Raw genomic sequence first — 26,580 nt, 5'->3', positions numbered from 1 at the left:
TCCAAAAACACAAACAACGTTATACAAAGACTATTCATCGCAAAAAAAAAAAAAAAATTAATAAATGAGCATCAGATACAAGAATCACAGAAATCTCGGAGTTTATTAAAAAAGGAGGACTCTGGTGATGCTGTTACTATATCGCCTGGCAGGGAGTTTCAGTCGTGAACAGTCCTTGGGAAAAAAGAGTACTTAAATGCATTAATCCGACAGTTGAATTCTTTGAGCGATTTGTAATGATAACTTCGCATGGGATAATCTTGAGGTGCGGGTGAAATATATTTAGAGATATCGATTTTGAACCGGTTGTTTAATAAATCAAATAGAAACTTTATTCTCGTAAACATGCGTCTGTGCTTTAGTAAGTTCACCCCAGAAAGGGCGTACAGTTCAGAGACGGGATATTTTCGCTGGAATGTATTATGAATGAAGCGTAAACTTTTTCTTTGAACATTTTCGAGGACGTTTATGTTGGTACTTGTAAACGGATCCCAAACCACCGAAGCGTATTCTAGGATGGGTAATATGAAAGTTTTATAGGCTGTCAATTTAACGTCGGAAGAGGCATGTTTTAAATTTCGTCTTAAGTACCATAATTTGGATAGTGCTTTGCGCGCAGTAGACATGATATGAGTGTTCCAGCGTAGGTCATTTGATATAATAACACCCAAGTATTTATAAGAAGTGACTTCGGCTAGTAAAGTACTATTAATGGAATGATCGAAAGAAAGATGACTTAATTTACGAGTTATATGCATTCGAACACACTTCTTGACATTCAATGACATCTGCCACGAGTCGCACCAGTGCGCCATCTTGGACAAGCAGGTGTTTAGTAGAATCTGGTCACTTATTTCATTGACTTCTGTAAATAAAACAACATCGTCTGCAAACAGTCGAACACGTACTGAAATATTAGCGGTTAAATGGTTTATAAAAATTGAGAACAGTAAAGGCCCCCAGGACCGACCCTTGCGGAACACCCGATAAAACGGGGACTAATGATGATTCACTCGAGTTGATCTGTACATACTGCTTTCTGTCCTGTAAGTAGTTCTCGAGCCAGCGAAAGATACCTTCGTTTTGAACAATTGATTTAAGTTTAAGGAGAAGTTTACTATGTGATACTCTATCAAAAGCTTTAGAAAGATCTAGGAGTATGACGTCAATTTGTTTGGATCGATTCAGGATATTTGCGAAATCATGGACTGTTTCAAGTAACTGAGTCGTAGTAGAAAGGCCATGACTAAAACCATGTTGATTTGAAAAGAAAAAATAATTTTTTTCTAAGTAACTCGCGAGGTGTTTAAAAACAATATGTTCTAGCAGTTTCGAACAGTAAGGAAGTAATGAAATGGGCCTACAGTTTACCGGAAGTAGCAGGGAGCCAGTTTTATGAACGGGAATTACTTTTGCATATTTCCACTCAGCAGGAATGACATATTCTGTTAAAGACCTTTGAAAAATAAGGTAAAGATATTTCGAGCACCACTCAGCGTAGCGAAACAAAAATGAATTTGGAATACCGTCAGCACCAATGGCTTTCTTTGCTGGAAGATTAAGCAGAGCTGAGAATATTCCTTCTGTAGAGATAATGATATCAGGTAACGTTGATAAAGTGGACAGCTGATCAAAACAAGGCACGGTGCCGTTATCCATAGTGAAGACAGACGCAAAATATTCGTTAAAACCTTCTGCGATAGCGCTATCATCGTCTACCAGATTGTCTGAAACGAAAAGCGTGGAAATCTTTCTTCGGGCCGGCGATAACGCCCTCCAGAATTTATCAGGCGATTCTTTCAAAAATGTTTGCAGAGTGACACTATTGAATCGAAACTTGGCGAGGCGAATCATTGCTTTAAGTTGTCTTCTCATTTCAGAGATAGGTAAAAATTTGTTGCACTTCCTAACACGATTAATTATCCGTTTCAAGTGCAGAATTTCACGAGTCATCCACGGGTTATGCTTGCGTGTAACTTTAGTGCTCATCGGAACAAAACGGCGTAAACATTCAAGCACAACCTCCTTAAAAAAGCCCCAAAGAAGGTCAATAGAACAACCGTCCGAACACACATTTAAAAACGTGTCAAGGGAAAGTTCCAGCGCATCAATAATGGACTCATCCTCAGCTTTAGAGAAATTAAAAATAAGCTTGATTCTGTTTACGTGGTGATTGTTTAGTTCCAGAAGTTGAAATTTCAACCACCACCATCAGATGATCAGAAATTCCTTCCAGTACGTTGCACTCATAGTTCCGTGCAGCAATCGTGTCGCATATGAACACAAGGTCAAGTGTGGAATTAGAGGACGCAGTAATACGTGTAGGGCCATTTACAATTTGAAGTAGATTATTATTGAACGCTGTGTCAATTAGTAGGGAAGTATTGGAACAGTTCGTGGAATTGCTACTGAGTGATTCCCAGTCAACTGAAGGCAAATTAAAATCACCAGCCATCAAAAAGAGCGGATGTTTTTGTTTAATTTTCTAAACAAAATCCGTAAGCACCTCAAGAAAGGATGGACATGCATATGGCATAAGTTCGCGCATGGAAATTACACGTTGAGATCGATCTGCGAGCCTGTCGCACGTTCACATTGCACTCTGTGTGCAAGAATGTGCCGCCCGTCATTCCTGTCTGTATCTCTGTAAGCCCGTTTACCAAGGCGAGAAAGTATCTCCCGTTATTTCAAAATAAGCATTTTATGGTATTTATGACACGACAGCACCGAGCGGCGTCGTTGTCGTCAGTTATCATGGATATTCCCGTGTTTATGTGCCTGTGACCTGCCACAAAGGGGGACTCAGCATTCATCATCTCTACGTCCTTAAGTTAAGCTGTTGAGTGGTTTCCAAATACACAATTTCCAGAAATAAACCAACTGCCAGAGGTAATCAGCTCAAATGCTAGTAATGTCTTTCCTTTACGCTCACTCAATTTTCACTTTTAATTTTTATAAAGATGCTAATCGTGCTTTCTATTCGCAACGCTCTGCTGAAGATCTCCCGCGGTGCTACTTTTACTGCTTTCAGAGGGACTCTTTCGAGTGTACGCATGTACATAAAAGTTCACAAATAAACACAATATCAGGAACGTCTGCGAGTTTCCAAGGAAGATAAGATATCTCGGGAACCCACAGTCGACGAACAAAGGGATAGACACATGGAGTATGATAATAACAAATTGAGCGATCTGCAACGTGGTAAGGTACTTCTTCCACCAGAGGTACTTCTGCACTCCGGGACCCAGGGTAGCGAGGAAGTAGTAAGAGTACATGATGATGTGCACAAACACGTTGAGGGCCAGGCTAAAAGCGACGTGTCCTTCTGGAGCGAACAAGGTCCAGAACCAGACGTTCGCCGCCACGATGGTGTGATGGATGACGTGCAAGTGCGTGATTTGTCGGAATTTCTTCCGAAGGACGAAGAAAACGGTGTCCAGAAAGTCAACGTACCGGACCGCGACAAAAAACCATCCGTCTTTGTAGTATTGGGTTAACTCTTCGTCCATGTACCCGGTTATTCCTTGACACCAGAGACTGTAGCGACCTCCTGGAAGGTAGGTCGTTTTCAGAAGGATGTAGAGGAACCTAGCATTGACAGCTACCATGCCAAGGTTGTACAAGCGAACAATATTTATGATGTCAAAAGGTTCCCTGTCTTTCATCCATCGTGGGCCAGCCACCTTGACAAAGTACAGGTATCCCAGAATCAGGGGAAAGACGAAGAAGGGGTTGACTACCAGAGGGTAGTCTCTTGTCCTTGGATCGCCCATTTGCTGGATCTGACTCAGAAACGTGATTGGGTTCATGCTGAGATGCATCGTTATGACCCTCGCCGGCTGTGAATTAGCAAGAGCTTGTGTCACCTGGAAGAAGGAAAGAAGCTAGCGTTATGGTGCCTTCTCTTGAAGGCATGTTTCTGTTTCATCCTTACATAACCACTATTAACAGTAACGTGGTGGAGAATCCGAAAAAAACTGTCTTTCAGAGGGGTGACATTCCTTATCTCGAGAAAAAAAAATATTAATGGGGAGAAAACGTGAATAATTATTTATTTACTTATAGAGGATGTTCTCAAAACAGCACATTCTTTGCCTTGGTGCACATTTACACAATTCGTTAACAATGGGAGAAGGATTTTAACTCTCAAGTATATGAAGCCGAGATGGATAATTATACATCTTCCATCAACGACCACCACTTCAAAGCTGCTTTACGGAAACACGTTCAGAAATCCTGTGCTTGTTAGGCGTAATTTGTATTTCCGTTGCAGAGCTTTTGCTATAAGCATCTGAGAGTAAAGTCTGGTTCGCATACTCGCGACTGCTTACGACCATTTGCCTTGAAGCCCGTTGAAACCTCTGACGACAAAATAACAAAATACTGGCGCCATCTATCGGATAGCCGCCGAATTCTTTCAGATTCCGTATATTTTGTATTTTTTGGCGCATCATTCTATTTTTATTTTAGATTGAAAAAAAGATTTGAGAATGTAATAAACAACCATTTAGTGTAGATATTACGTACATTTGATTTTGCAAATACAACTACCGCAAAACATTCGCTCTAGTGAAATGCAGTCGCAGGGTCACCTCGTACAGATCGCCAGCGTGCCAGTATGTTATCTCGTAGTGTGATCACAAAATCACGGTCCCAAGCAAACGCAAGTATGTGAACGTGCCTTACGTTTCATGGGAAATAACTGAGATTCAGTGTTTTCGGTAAATACCGATAAAACCTCGAAGATTAGTCCTTGAACCCGTTTTATCATAATAAAAAAAAAAAACGATTTATCATTTTTCTGTTGAAGACTTGGTTCGAGAATTCCTTCCTAGGAGACTTGCACAAAGAAAGGGCGCCATCGAAAAGGGAGAGGGAGGAATGGTACCGTTTAAAAGTAATTGTAGTATTTCCAGAAGTAACAGGATTACCCGTGTGATCACCTCTTTCTAAAAGTAATAAGTGATTGCAAAATTACTCTAAAAAATCCATTACGAGCAATTTGATTACAATGGGTGCCTTACAAGTCTGCCTTGAACACAGCTTCAATGAACTGTCCGTGAGACCACTTTCTTCTTCAGAAACCAGAACCCTTATCGATTGTTTCATTCTTTTATTGTTACCGGGACGCTTTCCGGGTATTCTGGACATGATCATGTTTTTTGGAGGTTTTGGGCATATTGTCCCACACCAAATATTAACACACAAAAAAAAAAAATCTGCTGGGAAAAAAAAAAAAAAAAAAGAAACCCCAAAAAGGTATTTTCGGTATCGAAGAGAAATAAACCCCGAAAACACCGGGCCCCACTTATAACGTATTACTGACTTATTAGAAAAGCACAGTTAACATATCTAGCACATGTTTTCTCTCCCGAACGAAAAAAAAAAAGTGGTCGGCGTCATTGAGCAATACATTGGAAATTTACGTGTATTGTCTGAGTTTAATTCCGTGGCCTACATTTTTCAACCCGTAATGAACAAAATACTACTTCCTCGCAAAATATTTCAGCGAAAATATTTTGCGAAAGCATGTCGGTGTTTAATGAAAGTTAAATCCCTCTTCTAGCAAGCAAAGCATGACTGTTCCAAAAAGAAAATGTGCGCACTTTGTTTTTCTTTTTTTTTCGTTTTCGATTCAAAGTCTGGTATAGAAATGTATCATCGGTACAAATCATCGTATGAATATTATTCACCCTAAGATAGTGCCATCGGACGTTAATTGAACCAACATTAACTAATTCTGAACCAAATTTCTAGTTGCCTCGGTGACTCCGAGGCGAAGCTCCGGCCTATGGATTCCCCCGACTCATCGATTCCCCAACTACATCGCAGGCGCATGTAGCGCTGAGGATGATCGGTGAGTCGGGGAATCGAACTTCTCTCGATTCCCCGACTCACCGATCATCCTCAGCGCTACATGCGCCTAGAGCGCCGAGAGCCGCCATGTTTTCCGAGGGAGGATCAAAAGCCAGGAGGTGGCATCACCCCGGACTCCGATTTTCGGTATTTCAAAAAGAAAAAATGTAATGCGTTCGCAATCGCGTAAAGAAAGAAAAAAAAAAGAAACATTTTCACGAATGTCATTATTAAATATTAATACAAATGTCGCGTGGGTAAAACGAGGGCGAGACAAATAAAGCTACGCTTTGTAGTTTCACAAGAAAAAACCGTCCGGTGAAATACACCTTTAACAAAAATCATAGATTGTTACGTGCAGGCGTCATTTTTAACGGTACATTTTAGATCAAGCTTGGTGACTTGGGACACCCTATATATATATATATATATATATATATATTGCGAATGGTTGACGAGCTTAAGTTTGAAAGCTCACTTACTCTGAAGAAGTCGATGGAGTTCGGAGCGTCTTAACACCAGCAGGTTCTTCGAATGACAGTGCACGCCGTTCTGTCCTCAATCTGACTAGTGTGCTTGATATTTAAGCGCTTATCTTTAGGTCTCATTCCGGAATTAATGTGTGCTGTACTGCACGGTTGGAAGACAATAGAAGGGAAATTCGCACACTCGCCCCGTTTAAGCACGTTCCAATATTATCTTCTACAGGAAGTAAATAAGTAGTTTCACAAGAAAAAGTATTTTTCCGGAGCTTAATTATAGGACCTAATAATAAAAAAAGCGTCCACCTTTTTATTTAATTTTTAGTATGGTAGTCAAAATTAGTGTTTATAGTTTGCGTCAGGGTAATGTCCCAGTGAAGCAACCAAGGGAGAAGTTTCGCGGTACGCACTCTAGCCTAACGAATCGGACCCTGCAATATGAGCTGGCCCAGTCACGTGCTAGGCCCAAGTGGAAAAATGCAGCAAGGAGTGTCTTCGGCATCCTAAGCTATGACACAAACTGTCAGATTTTAGCAATACAAAATGCTGCATGGCTTGTGCCACCTTGGCCTGAACGCTGCTAGGCCGTTCATAATTAAATGCGCCCTGTACGTACTTTACATTAACCGATCGTTCTCGGCCCTCTATGGCCGTCCTCTCACTCAGGTTAAGTCACCAGTTTACACATGCACACAATTTGGAGGCGAGAGCGTTCAGTTTGTTTTCGCGTACTGAACAATAAAGATGTTACCGTTCCTTGATAAATTTCCGGTAGGGGTTTTAAGGACAATCGTGTCTGACGTTCCTCACTAACGTAAGTAAAGCTCCCCATGAAAAAAGAAAAAAAGGTGGCTCATATTGGCTTATTGTTTTGCAATTTTAAAACGTTGAGAAGGCGGTGCAATGAAAAAACCGGGTTTGTATCGGCTTTTTTTAGTTGTCTGTTCCTTATGCCTTCAGAAGAGAAGGCATGGCATCGCTTCTAGAATGTGCGGAGCTTTAAGTCTCAGTCGCAGTGCCCATACACTGACTTGTGCCCATTACTTAAAAATGTAATGTATTGCAATTACAAATTACCGAGCCTCAAATGCTAAGGCTTACCGTTAGAAATTGCTTTCTGCTAACAGCCTACTAGCGCCACCTGCCCCTCTTTCCGAAAATGGTGTAGGGGGGATGGAAATGGATACTTTATTGAATATTAAGGATCAGTATGTTGTGAACAGTCATCCTGTTCGAATGTCTTTACTTCGCGCTTGGCGACAAGTAAGAAAAAAAAAAAAGAATGTCAATGTTCGGCCGGATTGAAGCCTTTGTTGGGGGAGGCGACGAGTGGCCTGCCTATGTGGAACGAGTTCGCGAACTTTTCCTTGCCAACAACGTCGTTGCTGCAAAAAAGAAGTCCATTTTCTTGAGTTGCTGCGGCTCAAGGAGCTACACTTTGCTTCGGAACCTTTTGTATACTCCGTTCGCCCTTAAGCTAAGACTGGAAGCTCCGCCTTCAGCGCGAGCTTGCTGGCTTTTGCAGTGCTTTGGTTGCGCGTGCCTGCGCGTTCACACTTGTGTTAGCAAAAGCAGAAAGCTCCCACTTTAGGCGGAGCTTCTAGTCTCAGCTTAAGGATGAACGGAGTATAGTAGTGCCTACACTCCTACAACCCCAAGTGCTTCAATTTTATGCTGTGTATCCTAAAGTAAAAATAACCAAGACGATTGCTAGATGCCATTTCTGGTTGCTTGGAATCTACAATTTATCACCAACCAAGTGAGAGAATCCAATGTGTGTCGAGCTTACCACAAGTCTCCTCTTGGCGTACCCATCACACCCTTACCTTACCTTAAAATCCGTAGTCCAGGCTCCATGTCGACTTCGGGGGCTTCTTCCTGGGCCACGATTTCCTAGTTATGGTAGACGCTTTATCCAAGTGGGTGAAAGTGTATTGTGTCCCGTTACCCTCAGCAGAGGCCACCAGCTTAGTGCTCAGGATCATTTTTGCGCGGTATGGCCTTCCCGACCTAATTTTCTCGGACAATGGGCCCATATTTGTCAGCAGCCAGTATGCAGAATTCTTGCGTCAGAATGGCATTGGTCGCATGCTTGCACCACCATACCACCCCACCTCTAATGGAGCAGCCGAACTGGTGGTTCAAACTATTAAGGTCAAACTCTAGAAGAGTGCACTTGTGACTTCTCGACTCACGTGGCAAGGGTTCTGTTTGAGTACCGAACAACGCCGCATGACCTAAGGGGTAGCGTACCAGGCAAGTTGCTTAAGGGAACAAAACTCAAGACGGAATTTGACATCACGCACCGCAGCCTTCGGACCACTGTCCAACTGAAGCAACTGTAGCAAAAGTTGCACGTTGAACAAGGTTGCACCGAGGTGCACTGCTCGATTCTGGTACACCGGTATTTGCCCGGAACTTCAGTGTGCCTGCTTCAGTTTCGGGCCCACAGAGTGGATCCTCAGCCAAGATTACCCTGGAAAATGGAGCGTCCTGGCATAGAGATGGAGATAACCTTCGAGTAAATCCCACGCATCACTCACCTCACCCAGAGGTCATTCCTCAAAAGCATCACGAGCTGCAGCTACCGATGGAAAATGCCGCACCTACTGAGGCCGAACCTGAGCAGCAGCCGACATCACCACTAGAGGCCTGCCCATTACCAACCCCTGACGTGGTCGAGGAAAGTCCCGCTGTCGTAAAAAGTAGCGCAAGAGTACGGCAACCTGTTCGGCGGTACTCTCCGGGACCATGAAAAATAAAACGCCACTAAGGGGGGAGGAGCATTAACAGGCTACTAGAGCCACCTGCGCCGCCTTCTAAAATTGTGTAGGAAAGACGGGAATGCGTTCTTTATTGGCTCTTAAAGATCACTGTGTTAACTGTAATCGAGTTTGGATGCCTTTTATTCGCGCTCCGCACTCATAACACTTTCACTGAAAAGTAACAGATTACTTTACTCGTTACGTTTACTAATTACTTTACATTACTTTTCCCGTACACCTATCTAGAAACAATAGAAACAAATTTGATGTCTTCGAAAATGTTTCGCACCACTACTTCCAGTTTTTTAAGTTCCTTTTATTTCACGCGTAATGTCCCGTTCCGCGTGAGCGTCGTGAATAGTTTAAAATTCCCCTGCGAGGTCTTGTGGCTGTTACATGACCCTATCGACCAACCAGGATTGTCCCGTCACAACGCCACCGACGCCGACGCCGGTTTTTCTGCGAAACGAGCTTGTTAACGATATTGCGTTACAAGAGAAAGCCAAAACAGAAAAGTGTGGTGGTCAGCGTTAGCGTTTCCCAAAAGAGGACGTGTGTGGCGTTTCCCGAAGGTCGCGGTAATGCTTTCCCTAAAGATCCACCAATGATCCATTGGTGAATTTAATTTAATTTAAAGCACTTAATATTTTCAGCCTGAATGTCGGTGTGCGACAAACAGTTGTTTTATTTTACATACAATCGTGTCGTGATACAACAGTGCAAATAAAAAAATGCATTTCCGAAATGCCATCGTGGTCCAACCCTGCAGTCATTTTATCACAAAGAAGGTAAATTACAACCACACACAAAAATCGGGATATATTCCCATTAGACTTACAATTATAATGAAAAAAAAAACCTCAATCCAACTTCTCTGCAGTTATACTATCAAATGTCTGTGTTTATCTGCTTAAATTGAAAGGTGATTGAATTTTGATCTTGGCAGTAGTATTTTTGTGTCATATCTGTGTCCGGCGGTAATTATTTTGTGGCATCTAGCCCTTGTTGTATTCCATATTTTACCTTTCTTGTTCCTAATATATTGTATGTGTCAAATTATCTACCGCACTGTTTCCCTCTCAGAAACAAAACACACAATAGAGGAATCTCGAGCAACTGCTTAAAACTGCTAAAATTATAACGCAGTGAAACAATATATATATATTTTTTAACAGATTATAGACGTTTTTCTGTTTTCATCGGCGAGGATACTGAACTATGCAGGGGCTTTCTGAACCTTGTCTTTCCACAAAGCTAGATGTTTACTCATCCTGTAGTCTGTATTCTCAACTTGCCTCTTCCTTGATTGGGCGCGGGACCCACGGTGGATCCAAGTCTCGTTTCAGCGTTTGGTTAGAACTCGTGTTCAGCTGGTGCTTCACTGATTGAACACGAGCCCTAGCCGAACTTTGATGTAGAGTTCAGCTACGTGAGCTAAGCGTTTCGTCAGGAACACACATACACACGCACGCACGCGCATGCACACACAAATGCATATTGTTCTAATGAATTTAGTTCTCAACTGAGCCGCTAGATGCGTGACAGTTTGATCTCATTCCCAATAGCGGAATGAGATCTAAACGTTCCACGCCTGTGTGATGTGCAATAGTTGTAATTCACAGGGGTAGAGTGCACTAGGAAGGACAAGTGGGGCCACCGAAGTGCTATTTTAGTACCTCCGCATGTAAAAAAAAAAATATATATATATATATATATGCTAATCCAAGCCATTTCGCTCGTAGCGCCCTCTCGGGCGCTACGAGCGAAGTAGTTCGGATTAGCCGCTTTTTATGAAAAACGCGTTTCCTTCCAACCCCAAGCTCGAACGGCACACTGGTCAAGATCAAGAAACGATTTATTTTTTATACAATCTAGACGTCAGGCGTCACGTACGTAAAGTCACCGCGACCTGACTTGTCGTCACAACGGGATGCGACATCAGGTTGACGTCTTGACGTCAACGTCGCCATCGACGTTGACAACGTGCGTTACACAGCATGAAGACTGTGTTCTCACGTCATATTGCGTTGACAACGACGACGGTTTCAACGTTGACGTTGATGACGACAACGTCACGGGACGTCAACATGACGGCGTCCTTGTCAATGCAACGTCATAAGGACGCTTGATGTCAGTTCGTTGACGTCGTTGTCGACATGACGCAATTCGACGTCACGAAGACGTCCCGACAGCTTCACGACGTCGACGTCATTGTCGACGACGTTACACCACGTCAAGACTTCGTCGTGACTGCGCGTCGACGTTGATGCTGGCGAAGGCGACGACGTTGCACGCCGTCAAGGCTTCGTCGTAACGTTGACGTTCACGATGACGTCAGGACGACGTTAACGTGACGTCGTAGCGATGTTTTACGTTGCGTGGGACGTCGACGTCAACGTCGGCATCGACGACCACGTCCACGTCGTCCTCGATGTGGCACGCAGCGTCATGACCGCGTTACAACGGCGACTTGATGTCGCGTAACGGCGTCGTCCTCAACGCGACGCAATGTCACGACCGCGTCACAACGGCGACTTGATGTCGCGTAACGGCGTCGTCCTCAACGCGACGTCACGACCGCACGACAACGGCGAATCGATGTCGCCAAACGGCCACGCCCTCGACGCGACGCGGTGTCACGACGGCCTTGCGACAGCATCTTGGCGTCGCGTAACGTCGTCGTGTCGTGGTGCTTTGACGTTACCTGTGACGTCAAAATCATTAAAAATCCAATATGACCTTGACCTGTGCCGTTGGTTGATCGCAGCGAAGGTGGCGCTGTGATCGAAGTGGCTTGGTTCCACCCACGTGGTTTCACCTGATCCCTTTCCACATTTTGAAGTGCAACTGAAAGCATGAGCGGAGCCTATTAGCGGCGAGACGTTTCGGTGGCGCCCTCGTTTGGTTACCTTTCGTGACGGCATTACCTTGTGAATAACAAGTTCGATGGTGTTAGTATCGGGCATGGTGGAAGCCTGAAATCATAGCGGTTTCAAAGCAACACTTCCAATACCGTCAAAATTGAAGTTCTTACATTTCTCTTATTTCCGTCGATGAGGCATCCTTTGGTGACGTCACAGTCGGCATTCGGCCAATTGTGGTGGGCCGACCACAGCGACGCTTTCGATCGCTTACGTCGCCAACATGCCTTTTGCTATATTAGCCAAGCATCAAGGAGAATGCAGTTGTTGGAGTTGAAGTATTCAACGGGACGAATCCAAAGGACGACTGTCTTCGAAGCCCCTCCTCGGTCTAGTGTTTATTTCCTTTTTTTCTTTCGCCCTTTTGGGCAGGCGCGTGGCCTCCTGAGCAGGCCTGGCTTGCTGTTGGGCTTGCCTCAGCCTATGTCGCCACAGAGGTCCCCCCCCTAGTGTCCTGGTGGTAGAGGCTGAAGCAGGATACGAATTTGACAGGGAGAGGAAGAGAAAATTTTGTTTATAAATGTCTGTCGCGGCGGAGGCTCAGGTATCTTCAGTAGCAACGGTCTTGCAGTGAGGTTAAGGCAGAAATTGTCTTGGTCTTCGCAGATAATTGTTGTTCCGAATCATACATTGAATCTTAAGGGTGTGTCCCAAGATTCGTACTTGCGAGGAAACTCTGAGTGCTACGAAGCTGGGGCCCACGTTACCTTCCTAGGTTGGATGTGATATTTTTCAGAGGACTCAGTTCCCGAAAACCATGTGTTTGATGAAAGAGAGGGCGAAGGTGTGTCGGTATAAGCAGGTTTCATCCTATCGACTGAGACGACTTGCTGACTGCCATTGAGGTCCAATGTCATTGTTTTCATAGAGCGTTGGAGAATCTTGAAGGGTCCATCGTACGCCGGAGTAAGGCTCTTTTTGATGAGTTCACTGTGTACGAAAACATGTGTGCACGACTCTAGATCTTGAGACCTGAAGAGCTTTCGGTGAGACGAGTGTCGAGGGGAAGTTGGCTGGATATGTCGAAAGAACTCGCGCAATCTATTCACGTAAGTTGACGGAGATAATACGTTCTCATCCTGTGGGGTTAAAAACTCCCCGGGAAGCCTAGGTGTGGCACCGTATACTAGCTCGGATGATGTGAACCCGAGATCAGGCTTGAAGGCACATCTTATGCTCAGGAGAACCAGAGGGAGATGTTGAAGCCAATGAGTGCGGTCATCTTGAGCTACGAGCGCAGCCTTGAGTTGACGGTGTAGCCGCTCCACCATCCCGTTGGCGGAAGGGTGGTATGCTGTGGTCAGGATGTGGCGCGCACCAAGGCGTTGGGTCAGTGCTGTGAATAACGTACACTCGAATTGTCGTCCTCTGTCAGTTGCGATAGTGGAGGGGCACCCGTAACGATTAATCCAGTGCATTACAAAGGCATCGGCAACAGTTTGGGCTGTAATGTCTGGGAATGGTATCGCCTCCGGCCATCTGGTATACCTATCTACGCAGGTAAGCAGGTATCTGAAACCTTGGCATGGAGGCAAAGGTCCAACCAGGTCGAGATGTATTTGGTCAAACCTCGTTTTAGGGAGCCGGAAATTAACTAGGGGTGTTACTGTATGTCTGCAGACATACAGTAACACCCCTAGTTCATTTCCGGCTGTCAGCGGGTCAAGATCACCATGGTGATCTTGACCCGCTGACACTGCAGACAATTCTTGGTCCACCGACGTACGCCAGCATTTATGCTGGGCCATACATAGCGGGTAGTGACCAGCCACTGTGTGGAGCGAATTCCCGGATGGCTAGCACTGTGTAGGGACTCAAATACTGTTCTCCGGAATGGCAGAGGTACGTCAGGGTGTGGTGTGTTGGTTGATAGATCGCAAGTGATAGTTGATGAGGCAAGTATTAATGGGATATCTCTAAGTTGCAGTGAGGATTCTTTTTGTCGCTCTGCAACTAGATCAGTATCGTTGTGTTGTGCTTGGGCCATCGCTTGAAAATCCACTGTGACAGGTTGGATGGAGAGGGTCTCCACTCTCGAAAAAGCGTCCGAAGCGGTATTTTCTGATCCTTGCACGTGTCGGATGTCAACAGTGAGTTCGGAGATAAATCCTAGCTGTCTTATCTCACGAGCGGAGTAGTTTGTGTGATTTCCTCTGAATGCGAAGGTGAGAGGCTTATGGTCTGTTAGTATGTAAAGTGTAGTGCCTTCCAGGTTGTGACGGAAATGTTTTACACTCAGGAAGATGGCCAGCAATTCGCGTCCAAAGGTGCTATACCTTGACTCAGCTGGTTTTAACTTCTGGTAGAAAAATCCGAGCGGGCGCCATTCTCCCTCAGTGTATTGTTGCACGACAGCACCAACTGCAATATTTGAGGCATCTGTCATTAGTCGTATGGGAGCGTCAGTTTCCGGGTGTACGAGGAGAGTAGCGTCAACCAGGGCTTTCTTCGCGCTCGAGAAAGCAGACGCTGCTTCGGCTGACCACTGCACGGTTGTATAGGGACCTTTTCTTGTTTTGAGGAGGTCTTTGAGGGGTTGGAGAATACGAGCGCAGTAAGGAATGAAGCGTCGGTGAGAATTGAGAAGGCCAAGGAACTCGCGGAGCTTGCGCAGTGATGTAGGTTGCGGGAAATTACGCACCGCTTGAACCTTGTCCTCCAATGGTGTGACACCGGCGGCGGTTACATGATGGCCAAGAAAGTCGACTGCGGAGGCTCCGAATACGCACTTGCCTGGATTGATGATTAAGTCGAAGGACTGAAGGCGGTCGAATAGGAGCTTGAGATGTTGTTCATGTTCGTGCATGGAAGTGCTCGCGACGAGGAGATCGTCAAGGTAGGCGAAAACGAAGTCGAGGCATCTTGTCACTTCATTGATAAAGCGTTGAAATGTTTGCGCTGCTTTGCGGAACCCAAATGGCATCCGTACATATTCGAGAAGCCCAAAAGCAGTGGTGATGGCCGTCTTCGGAATGTCAGAGGGTTCAACGGGTATCTAATGATGAGCCTTGACCAAATCTATCTTGCTGTAAATACTCTTACCTGCAAGATTTGCTGTAAACTCTTGTATATGTGGAAGAGGGTACCGGTCAGGCACGGTGTGGGCATTAAGTTCGCGATAGTACCCACAGGAGCACCATTCGCCAGCGATTGCTTTTGGGACGAGATGGAGGGGGGACGACCAATTAATTGCTTGCAGACGGGCGAATTATGCCAAGCTGCAGCATATGATCGAACTCCCGTCGGGCCACGGTCAGGCGTTCTCTCGTGAGACGACGTGCTCTTGCAAATACTGGAGGTCCGTTAGTCACAATATGGTGTGTGACAGCGTGCTTGACCGGTTGATTTAAGTAAGCTTTGTTATGTACGGATATTTACTCAGGAGCTCCTCAAACTTGGATGTAGGGGGCGCTGGGTGGACTTCGGACACAACGTAGTGGGAGGTGATTCCATGAATGGACAACCGGGTCATAGTGTCAACAAGGCGGCGAGAATGCGTGTTAACACTTAGGTTGAAGTGACTCTGAAAGTCGGCCCCCAGGATTGCAATGCTGATATCCGCAACAATAAAATTCCATCGGAACGTACGGCGTAGGCCCAAGTCGATGGTCAGTGAGTGTTGGCCATACGTAGCGATGGATGAACAGTTTACGTCTCGAAGAGGCGAGGTCTAGGACAACCGGCGTTTTTCTGAAGGTGATACTGTCAGGACGCTGACTTCTGCGCCGGTGTCAACAAGAAAGCGTTGTCGCGTGACGCGATCCAATACATAAAAAAGGCGGCTTTCGTGTAACCTGGAATCACCTGCCGCTGCCAGTGCCCGGTTTTCTAGTTTCCCTGCCATGAGCAAGGCTGAGAACACTTGCGCGCACTTGCGCGCTTTTCGTCCGAACGTCTGATGATACCAGCAGAAACTGGCGTTTGAGGTAAGAGGGTCTGAAGAAGAGCGGCGGGATCTTGCGCCTTCGTCGGCGAGACAGTTGTAGATCTTGAATGACTTGTTCCAAACGGCTGAGTCGAGTCTCCAGATTATTTTCTGTGAATCGAGACGGAGGGCTTGCCACTCGGTTTGAGCGTCTGGACGTGGCGGAAATTGTGGGAGAGGAGTACTCTCTCACCCGATCTGCCAAGTTCGCCAATTGATAAAAGGGCATGTCTTCGGCCGCTGCCAGAATGGGAACCATGCTGTGTGGCAAGCGCCGCAAAAATAGCTCACAGTGGAGCGATGTATCGGCGTCGGTAGTCACGTCACCCATAAGTTGCCGCATCCGGCGCAGTAGCTGAGAGGGACGTTGATCGCCGAGCTCCTCCATGTTGAGCAGATGTTGAAGTCGGCTGCGCTCTGACGGGGTCTTCCGGGCTAGAATGGCTGCCTTAAGAGGGTCGTACTGGTTCGATGTGGCCGGAGCTGCGAGGATGTTTTCTAGCTCGTCGGAAAGCTCTGCTGGCAGCGACAAGACTACATGGAGGTACTTCGTTGTTTGTGAGGTGATGGGATGGATCTGGAATTGCGCCTCAACCTGCGCAAACCAAACCGTAGCGTTCTTTGCCCAAAATGCCGGCAGCTTGATTTGGAATGCCGCTTAAGATCCCGATGGAATTGCTTCCGCCGCAGGCGATTCACCGTTAGCCAAATCCATCAATGAAGAGGGTGAAGAATCGTGAAGGAGTCTTTCGTCCGGGTTACAATTTGTCGGAGTTGAAATATTCAACGGGACGAATCCAAAGGACGACTGTCTTCGAAGCACCTCCTCGGTCTAGTGTTTATTTCCTTTTTTTCTTTCGCCCTTTTGGGAGGGCGCGTGGCCTCCTGAGCAGGCCTGGTTTGCTGTTGGGCTTGCCTCAGCCTATGTCGCCACACAGGGATTGGTGTTCCACGCGGCGCACGTGCTGGCCTCAGCAGTAGTAAATGTTCGAAAGCAAATACCTAAAACAAATGGCATCTTGCACGCGCGTTCGTCAACGCTTTATTTTGGATATTTACTTCGAACCTTTTATACGGGGATGGTGTCCGCGTGTGGCGCGTGGAACACCAATCCCTGCATACCCCTTGATGCTGGGGTAATATAACAGTGTAGTAATATAGCAAATGGTCTATAGCTCGTCCCACTCGTACCTTCTATACTCTGTTTCACCTTGTGTTGTACCGCAGGAAAGGCTGCAAGCGCGAGCTCTTTTCTCTATGGCACCGCTTGGAGGCACAAGCTCTCGTGCACCAAGGGCAGCTGCCAAGGCTATGAGCTCGCGCTTCTAGCCTTCGCTGCGGTACAACAAAAGGTGAAACGGCACTCTAACAGGGGTCAGGCGCCAGTGCACGCGATGGCTCGTGCCGCTCTCGTGCTCGCCTCGCGCGGAGCTCCAGCGGGGTTGTCGCGCAAGCAGAAAGATAACGGCTCCCATGATCTATGCCGGCAGCGTCGGCGTCACGAAACCAGCGGGTGACATTTGTATTTTCCATCCTTGAAAGTAAGTGCATTTCAACAAATGCTGACACACACACACAAAGAAAAAAAAAGGAAGCGTAACGACTTTTTACGCAATCGCAAGCCCTGCATACAGATAGATGCCCTTCCCTACGTGCAAGCACATACAGCGGAGCACGTCAAGGTAGCTTTGCCAGGCTTCCATTTTCACGTGCTTTCCATCACAAATAGAGCTTCATCGTTTCTGCAACTGTGCATTGTTACGGTTTCTGCAATTGTGCATTGTTAAGGTAGCGCAGTTTTTGTTTCCCAACTACAAAGATTAGACACTTCGAAGAACAAGACACGATTTGCCAAGCAACGATGCAATTGTTAACTGAAGCGGTTTTGTATTTGAGAAAACAAAAAAACCTAAATTGTGTTCATTTCGCATCCAGGATCACAAATACTGAGATTACTTTTCAATTTGGTGCATGGAGGCTGCAGAAATTAATTTTTAAAGTACTGCTGAAGCCCCTCCTTCCCGGGGCGTGACGTCATTAGGAGTTTTAGGAATCACTGCTCTCTTGCTAGTTTTAGGAATCGCATGCGCACTCTTGCTAGTTTGAAAAAGGTCAGAAATAGACGTGACGACTAGCGTCAGTGCGGAAAAATATACCTGGCAAGCTTGCAGTTGCACCCGCCGCGCACACGAGCAGCACGGGCTTGGCGGGTTAAGGATCCTAGCATGACATCACGACTGGTCGGAGATTTTTAGTGTTTTCCCGCGTTTAGTTACATCTCCGAGAAAAACAAACTTGATATTCAAATTCATGGGGTAAAAATACGCCAGAATTCACCTCTAAGGGCCGGTTGCACCAACGCCGCTTAGCGCAAAGCGGAGCTTAGCGGGGAACGTAAGCTAAGTTTCGGTTTCGTTCGGTTGCACCAAAATCGCTTATCGCTAAACCTAGCACTAAACTACGCTTAACTTAAGCGCTCAACATTGGGCGCTTTGCTTTTGGTTGTTCCCAACGTTGGTTGTTCCTTAATCCTAGATTTAAAACATGGCGGCTGGTTTGTCGCGGTCGACGCGGTCTACGAAATTGGTTGTGCGAAGTGTTTTAGGCTACATCAGCGTGAACGTTTCGACAGAATGACCTTCGATTGTGACAAGGATGCAAAATATTGTCGCGTGATGTGTTTATTGACCCCTGTTTTCAAATCGGCTCTCCACTCTCAGGGCGTGTTAGCCCTAACCGAGATACGTACGGATCTGTGGGTCTGTGGGGCTCACGGGGCTCACGTCTGTCTTCCCGTTGGTTCTTCTGTCAACGAGCTTATTCGTATGTACTTACTTACTAATTTTCGCATGACCGTAACGTATTGTTATTTACCACCTTGTTTATTTACACTTGCAGCGCGTATTATTCAATTCGATCAGCGCGTTGAATAGTGGCAGTACGTGACGGCGATCAGCGGATTGTCGACACCTCTGCCGTTCGCATTAGATTGCGGCGCTTTTGAGTAATAAAACAACGAAAATTCAATTTCTTTCGTTTTCTGAGATTTGAGGCACTCTTCAGTGAATTGTCCCAAGTTCGCGAGTAGAATCTTGGCTTCAGAAAACTGTATCGTTCCATAACCGTAACGTTTTTGGTGATCGCGATTTTTTAGGAATATTTTGCTTTATATCTTTCATTCGTGGCGACGACAAATCGTAACGACCACTATGCTAGATTCGTTCATTGCTATATCGGGGCAGGCTGGGGCACGCGATGCGAAGAGACGACCGTTCTTATCGGCACGATGTGATGTACTGGTGGGATTTTTTTTTTTCTGAACTCGACAGTGTGAAACTGAAGTCCGTTTGAGGCTGCAGCGGATGTTCAACGACGGTACAGTGCAGTTCTGTCACCTTGCTGATAGCAACGAGTACCGTCGATGCAAGGTCTCGTGACCTGACCTCTCGACGACTTCTATTCGACGATTTCCGGGCATTTTCGCAGCTGCCGTGGCGAGTTCGTCACTGTTTTGAACTTCATCGGTTTCAGGCTTGACTTGATTTTAGTAGTCATCTAAGCTGCCTACTTATATCGATGATGTTTTGTCTTCAGCGATGTAGCGAGTAGAGTGTCCTTCTCGCGTTCGGTGAGATTTGGGGCCCCCGATGGCTCCTTCACTTCAAAATGTGAGCACGAAAACTACTACTACTTGTGGTATCAGTGTGATAACAGTGTAACAGTGTGACATTGACAAAGCTACACGTGGTGTGCTCTGGTTATCGGTGACGTCCGCAAGATCGCCTATAAAAGGGCTGACGAAATAAAACACGGGGCTTCCTTTTCCCAGACGTCCCGTGCGAATGGTTCATTCTTCGTTGCTCGCAATCGCACGCCGAGAGTACGGCGGCGCGACATGGTATCAGAAGTGGGCGTATCATCAGTCTAGGTTCGCGAAAGCAAGCGTAAAAGACTATGGCGAACGAAACACTACCGGCACCTACGGGAACGTTTGGACTTCAACAGCCACCACAGCTGGACTTCGACAACACAACAGAGTGGCCGGCGTGGATAGAACATTTCGACGATTACCGCTTCGCCACAGGCATCAACGAAAGAACCGGTGAGGCACAAGTCCGCACGCTATTGTACACAATGGGCCGTCAAGCAAGGGATATTTTTGCCACGTTCGACCTTTCGGCAGAAGAGGCAAAGGACTTCGACCTCGTCAAGCGAAAGTTCGACGAGCACTTCGTCAAGGAACGAAACGTCGTGTATGAAAGTGCGTGTTTTCACCGAAGGCTACAGAAGCCAGGAGAGTCCGTGGACCAGTACGTTACGGCACTGCACGTCCTCGCAGACCGCTGCGAATTCGGTGAGATGAAACAACGCATGATCCGGGACCGGTTTGTCGTGGGGCTCCATGACGACAAGCTTTCCGAAAACCTGCAAATGGACGCCAAGCTGACCTTGTCATCGGCGTTAGCCAAGGCACGCCTCAGGGAAGTGGTGCACCAGCAGCAGCGAGAACTTCGTTCAGGAGAGCCCGGTCAACAGGCCTGTTCTTCGACGAAAGAGGACCTGAACGTAGACGCCGTGAGCCGACGCCGGGATGCACCTCGAAGAAAAGTCTACGGGTCGGAAACATCACATCGGGACAAGCAGTGTTCATTCTGTGGAGGCGACCAGCATCCAAGGTCGGTGTGCCCTGCAAGGGCACAGAAGTGCTTCAATTGCCACACCAAGGGACATTTCAGCCGGGCCTGCAGGAAGGAGTCGGCGTCGTCTCCAAAAAAGGTACAAGTGTCATCCGTACAACAAGAGACTGGCGAACTTTTTCTGGGGCGATAAATGTTCTGGACGTGAAAGCGCGGTATGTCCAGATAACCTTGAACTCTGTACCAGTGCTTGCTAAAGTTGATTCAGGAGCAGAGGCCACTCTTGTACCGTCTACGTTTCCAGGCATTCCGTTTAGGCTGGAAACAGCAAGCGAAGTACTGACTGGTGCGGGAGAAAATCGCCTTACGGTACTTGGAAAGTTCAAAGCTAAGTTAATCTGGAAGGACAAAGTGTCGATGCAAACTGTCTATGTCGTGCGTCCGCTTCGCCAGGTACTTCTAGGGTTGCCAGCCATCGAGGCTTTGGGAGTTGTAAATTTCATCGATGGTGTGTCTCTTGATAAACAAAATTATGATGATCTGTACCCGCAGGTGTTCAATGGTCTTGGAACCATTCCGGGAGAATACAACATCCGATTGAATTTGGATGCGGTCCCGTACGCTATACACGCGCCCCGACGAGTCCCGATTCCTATGCGTGAGGCGGTAAAGCAAGAAATTGAAAAAATGGAAGGGATGGGAGTCATCTGGAAGGTTGATGGTCCTACAGACTGGTGCGCCGGGATCGTTCTGGTCTTAAAACCGTCCGGAGACGTACGCGTGTGTGTTGACCTCACACAATTGAAAATGTCCAGAGAGAGCGATACGTGCTCCCAACGGTAGACCAGGCATTCGGACTGCTCGCGGACGCGACGTATTTCTCAAAGTTAGATGCTAATTGGGGATTTCACCAGGTAAAACTAGCAAGGTCATCCCAGGAACTAACGACGTTCATAACGCCCTTTGGAAGGTTTTGTTTCACTAGACTGCCCTTCGGCATTACGTCAGCGCCTGAATACTTCCAAAAGAGAATGTCGGAGATTCTAGATGGCCTCCCTGGCGTAGTTAACATGATGGATGATATCCTGGTGTTTGGTTCGGACAAAGCACAACACGACGAGCGCGTGAAAAGTCATGGACAGACTCGCAGAGTCAAACATGAAACTAAACGGGGCGAAGTGTGTGTTCGGTGTAACAGAAGTTAGTTTTCTAGGTCATCTTCTGAGCGCAAATGGCATAAGGCCTGACCCCAAAGAGCTGCAAGCGGTCAAAGATATGAGATCGCCGACAAACGTGTCGTAAGTACGAAGCATTCTAGGTATGGCCAATCACTTGGGCCGTTTTCTGCCTAATCTCGCCCAGAAAACTGCACCGTTGCGAGAACTGCTAAAAAAAACCACGGAATGGGCTTGGGGCCCCACTCAGGAAAGTGCTTGGAACGATCCAAAAAGCATGATTTGTTCTTCCGAGTGTATGGCTAAGTATGACCCAACCCATCCGACAATCCTTTTGGCAGACGCGTCGTCATTTGGGCTTGGAGCCGTTCTCTTACAAGAGCAGCAAGGGGTACGACGGCCTATCGCTTTTGCTTCGCGGTCTTTGACCAAAGCTGAGACTCGCTATGCGCAGATTGAGAAAGAGGCGTTGGCACTGACATGGGCTGCCGAAAGGTTTGACGAGTACCTAAGGGGCTTAGACACGACGTTCGAGACCGACAATAAGCCTCTAGTTACGTTGCTGGGACAAAGTTCGATAGATGTGTTGCCGCCTCGAGTTCAGAGGTTTAGAATGGCTAATGCGCTATAGGTTTAAGGTTGTGTTTGTACCCGGCAAGTGCATTGCAACCGCCGATGTTTTGTCGCGGGCACCTCTCAATCAAATGCCAATAGAAAGGGAACGTCTTACGATTGAAGAGGTGTTAAAGTTCTCTCAGGGATGTTTGATGGGTCTTGAAACAGGAGACGATTTGTTGTCACGTGTAAAAACAGGTCAAACTACAGACGAAGTGTGTAAAACGCTGGTTCAGCTGTCTCGTAAAGACTGGCCTAAAAAACCGTCCGTCCCGTGCTCCGTTCGGCCGTACTGGCAAGAGAGGGCCGGCATAACTGTGTGTGATGGCTTTTTGTTAAAAGGTACAAGATTAGTTGTTCCCCACGCACTTCGTGAGGAAGTGTTATCTCACCTGCACGATGGGCACCAAGGAATCAGCAGATGTCGAGCTCTTGCACAAGAGTCTGTTTGGTGGCCTGGCCTAAGCAAGCAACTAGCAGTGATGATAAAAAACTGCAATGTGTGTACCGAGTTCAGTTTTCAGAAGGCTGAAGCGATGATGCCGACCATGACTCTACGTTTTCCATGGGAAAGAGCAGGGGTCGATTTGTGCAAAATAAGGAACTCTGACTATCTTGTGGTTGTAGACTACTTATCAAGGTACCCGGAAATGTGTGTTCTCCCTTGGACTGGCGCAACTGTTGTTATAGAGAGGCTTAAAAGCATATTCGCTCGTCATGGGGTACCAGAGACTGTTGTCTCCGACAATGGTCCACAGTTTGCATGTTGTAATTTTGAAGAGTTTGCGAATCTATACGGTTTCCAACACGTCACTTCAAGCCCGAGGCACCCTCAAGCCAACGGAGAAGCGGAAAGAATGATGCAGACAATTAAGCGGTTGTTGCTCAAATCAGCCGACCCTTACTTAGCTCTCCTAGCCAGTCTTGGGTAAGTTACTTTTAAAAAGTAATTCGTTACAGTTACAGTTACTTTCAGAAAGAAGTAGTGAAGTTACCGTTACAGTTACCGCAACAAAAAAGTAACTCGTTACAGCTACAATTACTTTTAAAAAGTAACGACGTTACTTTTCAGTTACTTTTTCTATAACAGAAAGAAAAAAAAGGAAAAACCAGAAAACGCTTTTCACCAAGCTTATTTGCATAAAATTAAAAAAGTGTTATTTTTACTTCGTATTGTAAGTTAGCAGCAGTTGCTTCCCGAAATTAGTTTCTGAAAGTTTCTCTTGTTTGATAACGAACACGTCCCTGCCCTTGTTGAACAGGCGCTCGTCTAACGCGCTCGATGGGATTGCAGTGTTGTTTCGCCGGAAAAGGTTTTTGATTGCCGGATAGGCGATGAGGCAATAGAGTGCCGTTTTCTGCGGTCAAGGTGTTAGTAGCCTCCTCCACGTCAGCAAAATACTCTCTGTACGCCTGCCATGGTAGTTTTTCTTTGTTCTTATCAACATTCATATCCTTGGTAGCACTAGCACATTGCTGGCTCGTTGACGGTTGCGCTGGGTTCATAGAGTCCCTGGACATATTTTAGTTTGTACCCGGTAAGCCAGAAACAAACCCCGCACAAACAGCAGTAAATTTTGCCTCGACTGTAGACACTACACCGGATTAGTGGCGCAAATCAAAATACGAAACATGCGCAGTGCGGAGTGGCGGCGCTAATAAAAAAACAAAACATTCGCAGTGCCCACCGCGTGTATTGTTTCACGTTTGATTCACCCGATTAAAAAGCGTTGGCGCAGAAAAAAAGAAAAACTGCGAAAGAGATAGTTCTTCTAGACACGAAGATGCAAGTGTTCAGTCACAAAGTACAAGCGCGTGCTAAGGATAACTACATTTTTTTTCACCAAACCTACACGTGGCTATATTCGGGTCGGGACTGGCGAGAAAGAACGTATTCACAAGTCTGTGCAAAAAATAACTTGACACTCGAAATGTCGGAAGAGACAATTTGGAAAGCGCAAAACATGGCTAAATTGTACTCGTTCAGTGATATATTATTAATAAAAAACTGGAAAGTAACGACAAAAGTAACGTCGTTACTTTCATCGTTACCTCAGAAAAAAGTAATAGAACTACAGTTACAAGTTACATTTTTAAAAAGTAACTCGTTACAGTTACAAGTTACCAAAAAAGTAACGAAATTACAGTAACGCGTTACTAGTAACGCGTTACTACCCAAGTCTGCTCCTAGCCTATAGGGCCACCCCAGGGATTACCGGCAAAAGCCCGTCAGAAATCCTTATGGGCAGACGTCTACGGACACGCGTACCAATGCTTCCGCAGCTGCGCCTTCAAAGGAACGTTGACTTTAAAATGTTGGCGATAAAGGATCGTCAACTAAGAGAAAAGCAGCGCAAAAGCTTCGATAGGCGTCATCGGGCTAAGGAGCTTTCTGAGTTGAAGGCGGGCGACAAAGTGTGGGTTTCTGACAGAAAGGCAAGGGCAACGGTCGTGGCCCAAACAGAAAAACCAAGGTCTTACTTGGTTGAGACCGAGCCAGGGGTGAAGTTAAGGCGAAACCGCCGAAACTTAAAGGTACTGCCAGCGGAGGCAGAGTACGATGAAGGCTACGATATACCAGACAGTGAGAGTGACGTAATTGTCCAAGATTCGGAAGCTAGAAGCGATATAAGTTGCGATCCTTCTCCAGTGACTACGAGGACACCGACGACCGTCGTAACCACAAGATCAGGTATAGCAGTTAAGAAACCGATCAGACTGGGGATTGATGATTAAGCGATATCCTGAATAGTGTTTCAGTTCTTACGTATTATTTTTGTTTGCTAACATGTTATTATTTTTCTCCAAAGAAAGGGAGGTGTGGTATCAGTGTGATAACAGTGTAGCAGTGTGACAGTGTGACAATGACAAAGCTGCACGTGGTGTGCTCTGGTTATCGGTGACGTCCGCAAGATTGCCTATAAAAGGGCTGACGAAATAAAACACGGGGCTTCCTTTTCCCAGACGTCCCGTGCGAATGGTTCATTCTTCGTTGCTCGCAATCGCACGCCGATAGTACGGCGGCGCGACACTGCTGTCAAAATATCCTGTAATCAACCGATATTAAACACGCAATCACATATGTAAAGAGCATTCGTGTTTATTTGAAGCTTTGACTTCTGTTATTGAAAGTTAAACGAAAAAATGATTGAATTTGGAGACCTTTAATTTGTTACTCACCGCAGCTAAGATCCTTCCTGGGGATGCTCGAATAATATGCACGATTCATTCCCCACCTTGCGTCTGAGGTAGAACCTTTGCGTAAGTACCTCCGGAAGGGCATGCCCTTTATTTGGGACCAAGCCGCGGACAAGAGCTTTGCTCGAGTGAAGAAGTTGCTTTCCTCTTCAAAAAAACTGTCAGGATGTTCAATCCAGACCTACCCATAATTGTGACTACCGATGTTTTGGCATACGGGCTTGGAGCAGTGCTTCAGCAACTCCTCGGCACGGAAGTCCAGACGGTCGCCTTCGCATCACGTACGCTGACTCGGGCAGAACGCAAGTACTCGGCGGGGGAAAGAGAAGCCCTTGCATGTTTGTGGGCGTGTGAAAGATGGCACACGTAACTGTGGGGTCGTCGCTTCAAGTTGCGGACAGACTATCAGGCACTCGCTGCACTATTAAACACCCGAGGAAATGGACTTCGCCCACTCAGAATTCTTCGGTGGTCGACGTGTCTCCTGAACTACAACTTCCAAGTCGAGTACCAGCGGTGCAGTGAAAATCAAGTTGCAGACGCGCTTTCCAGGCTTCCGGTACCAGATGACGAGGGCGGAACGCAATTTAACGAAAAGATTGTGTCATTCGTCTCACTGGACAGTGAGTGCGTAACAAAAGCACAGTCAGAAGAGGAAACTGTGGCGGACTCGCTCCTTTCTGCAGTAATATGACCTACATCATATCTGAGTGGCCACCTGGAGGGCGTTGTCCGCAGACGAGGTCACTCTCCGTGATCATAAAGATGCACTCTCGGTGGATAACGGCCTCCTGTTTAGGGGTGAGCAGTTTGTCATCCCAGCAAGCATGCCAGAGGCGCTGATTGCTAGTGCGCATGAAGGACATTCTGATATTGTCAGGACGACAACTCGCCTTCGCGAACTTTGCTGGTGGCCCCGCATGAACGCGGAGGTGAAGCAGGCAGTTCACGCCTGTGGCATCTGCAAGACAGCCGACAAGTCCGCGAAGACGGCAACCACGCCTCT

The 26,580-nt window shown here is 46.5% G+C and overlaps 2 protein-coding genes across 2 annotated transcripts; one reads left to right on the top strand and one right to left on the bottom strand.

Annotated features, from left to right (window-relative positions):
• Positions 1 to 2,963: 2,963 nt before the first annotated feature.
• Positions 2,964 to 4,002, bottom strand: LOC8043785 (elongation of very long chain fatty acids protein AAEL008004-like). Its single transcript, XM_029969520.4, has one exon. The coding sequence runs from the start codon at positions 3,819 to 3,821 to the stop codon at positions 2,964 to 2,966; it is 858 nt and encodes a 285-aa protein (XP_029825380.2). The 5' UTR covers positions 3,822 to 4,002.
• Positions 4,003 to 20,197: 16,195 nt separating this feature from the next.
• On the top strand, positions 20,198 to 20,692 carry LOC120836783 (the record flags this gene model as incomplete). Its single annotated transcript, XM_040205831.3, has 1 exon — positions 20,198 to 20,692. A coding segment is annotated over one exon (495 nt), but the record flags the coding sequence as incomplete, so codon positions are not given.
• Positions 20,693 to 26,580: the final 5,888 nt, after the last annotated feature.

This window comes from Ixodes scapularis, unplaced genomic scaffold, assembly GCF_016920785.2.
Source record: "Ixodes scapularis isolate PalLabHiFi unplaced genomic scaffold, ASM1692078v2 PGA_scaffold7__128_contigs__length_106722199, whole genome shotgun sequence".
Classification (NCBI taxonomy): Eukaryota; Metazoa; Arthropoda; class Arachnida; order Ixodida; family Ixodidae; genus Ixodes; species Ixodes scapularis.
Note: the sequence above shows the minus strand (reverse complement) of the source record. Positions and strands in the feature narration are given on the sequence as shown.

Coding starts and splice junctions, on each gene's coding strand:
- LOC8043785 (XM_029969520.4), bottom strand. CDS start 3,821: ATGCATCTCAGCATGAACCCAATCACGTTTCTGAGTCAGATCCAGCAA.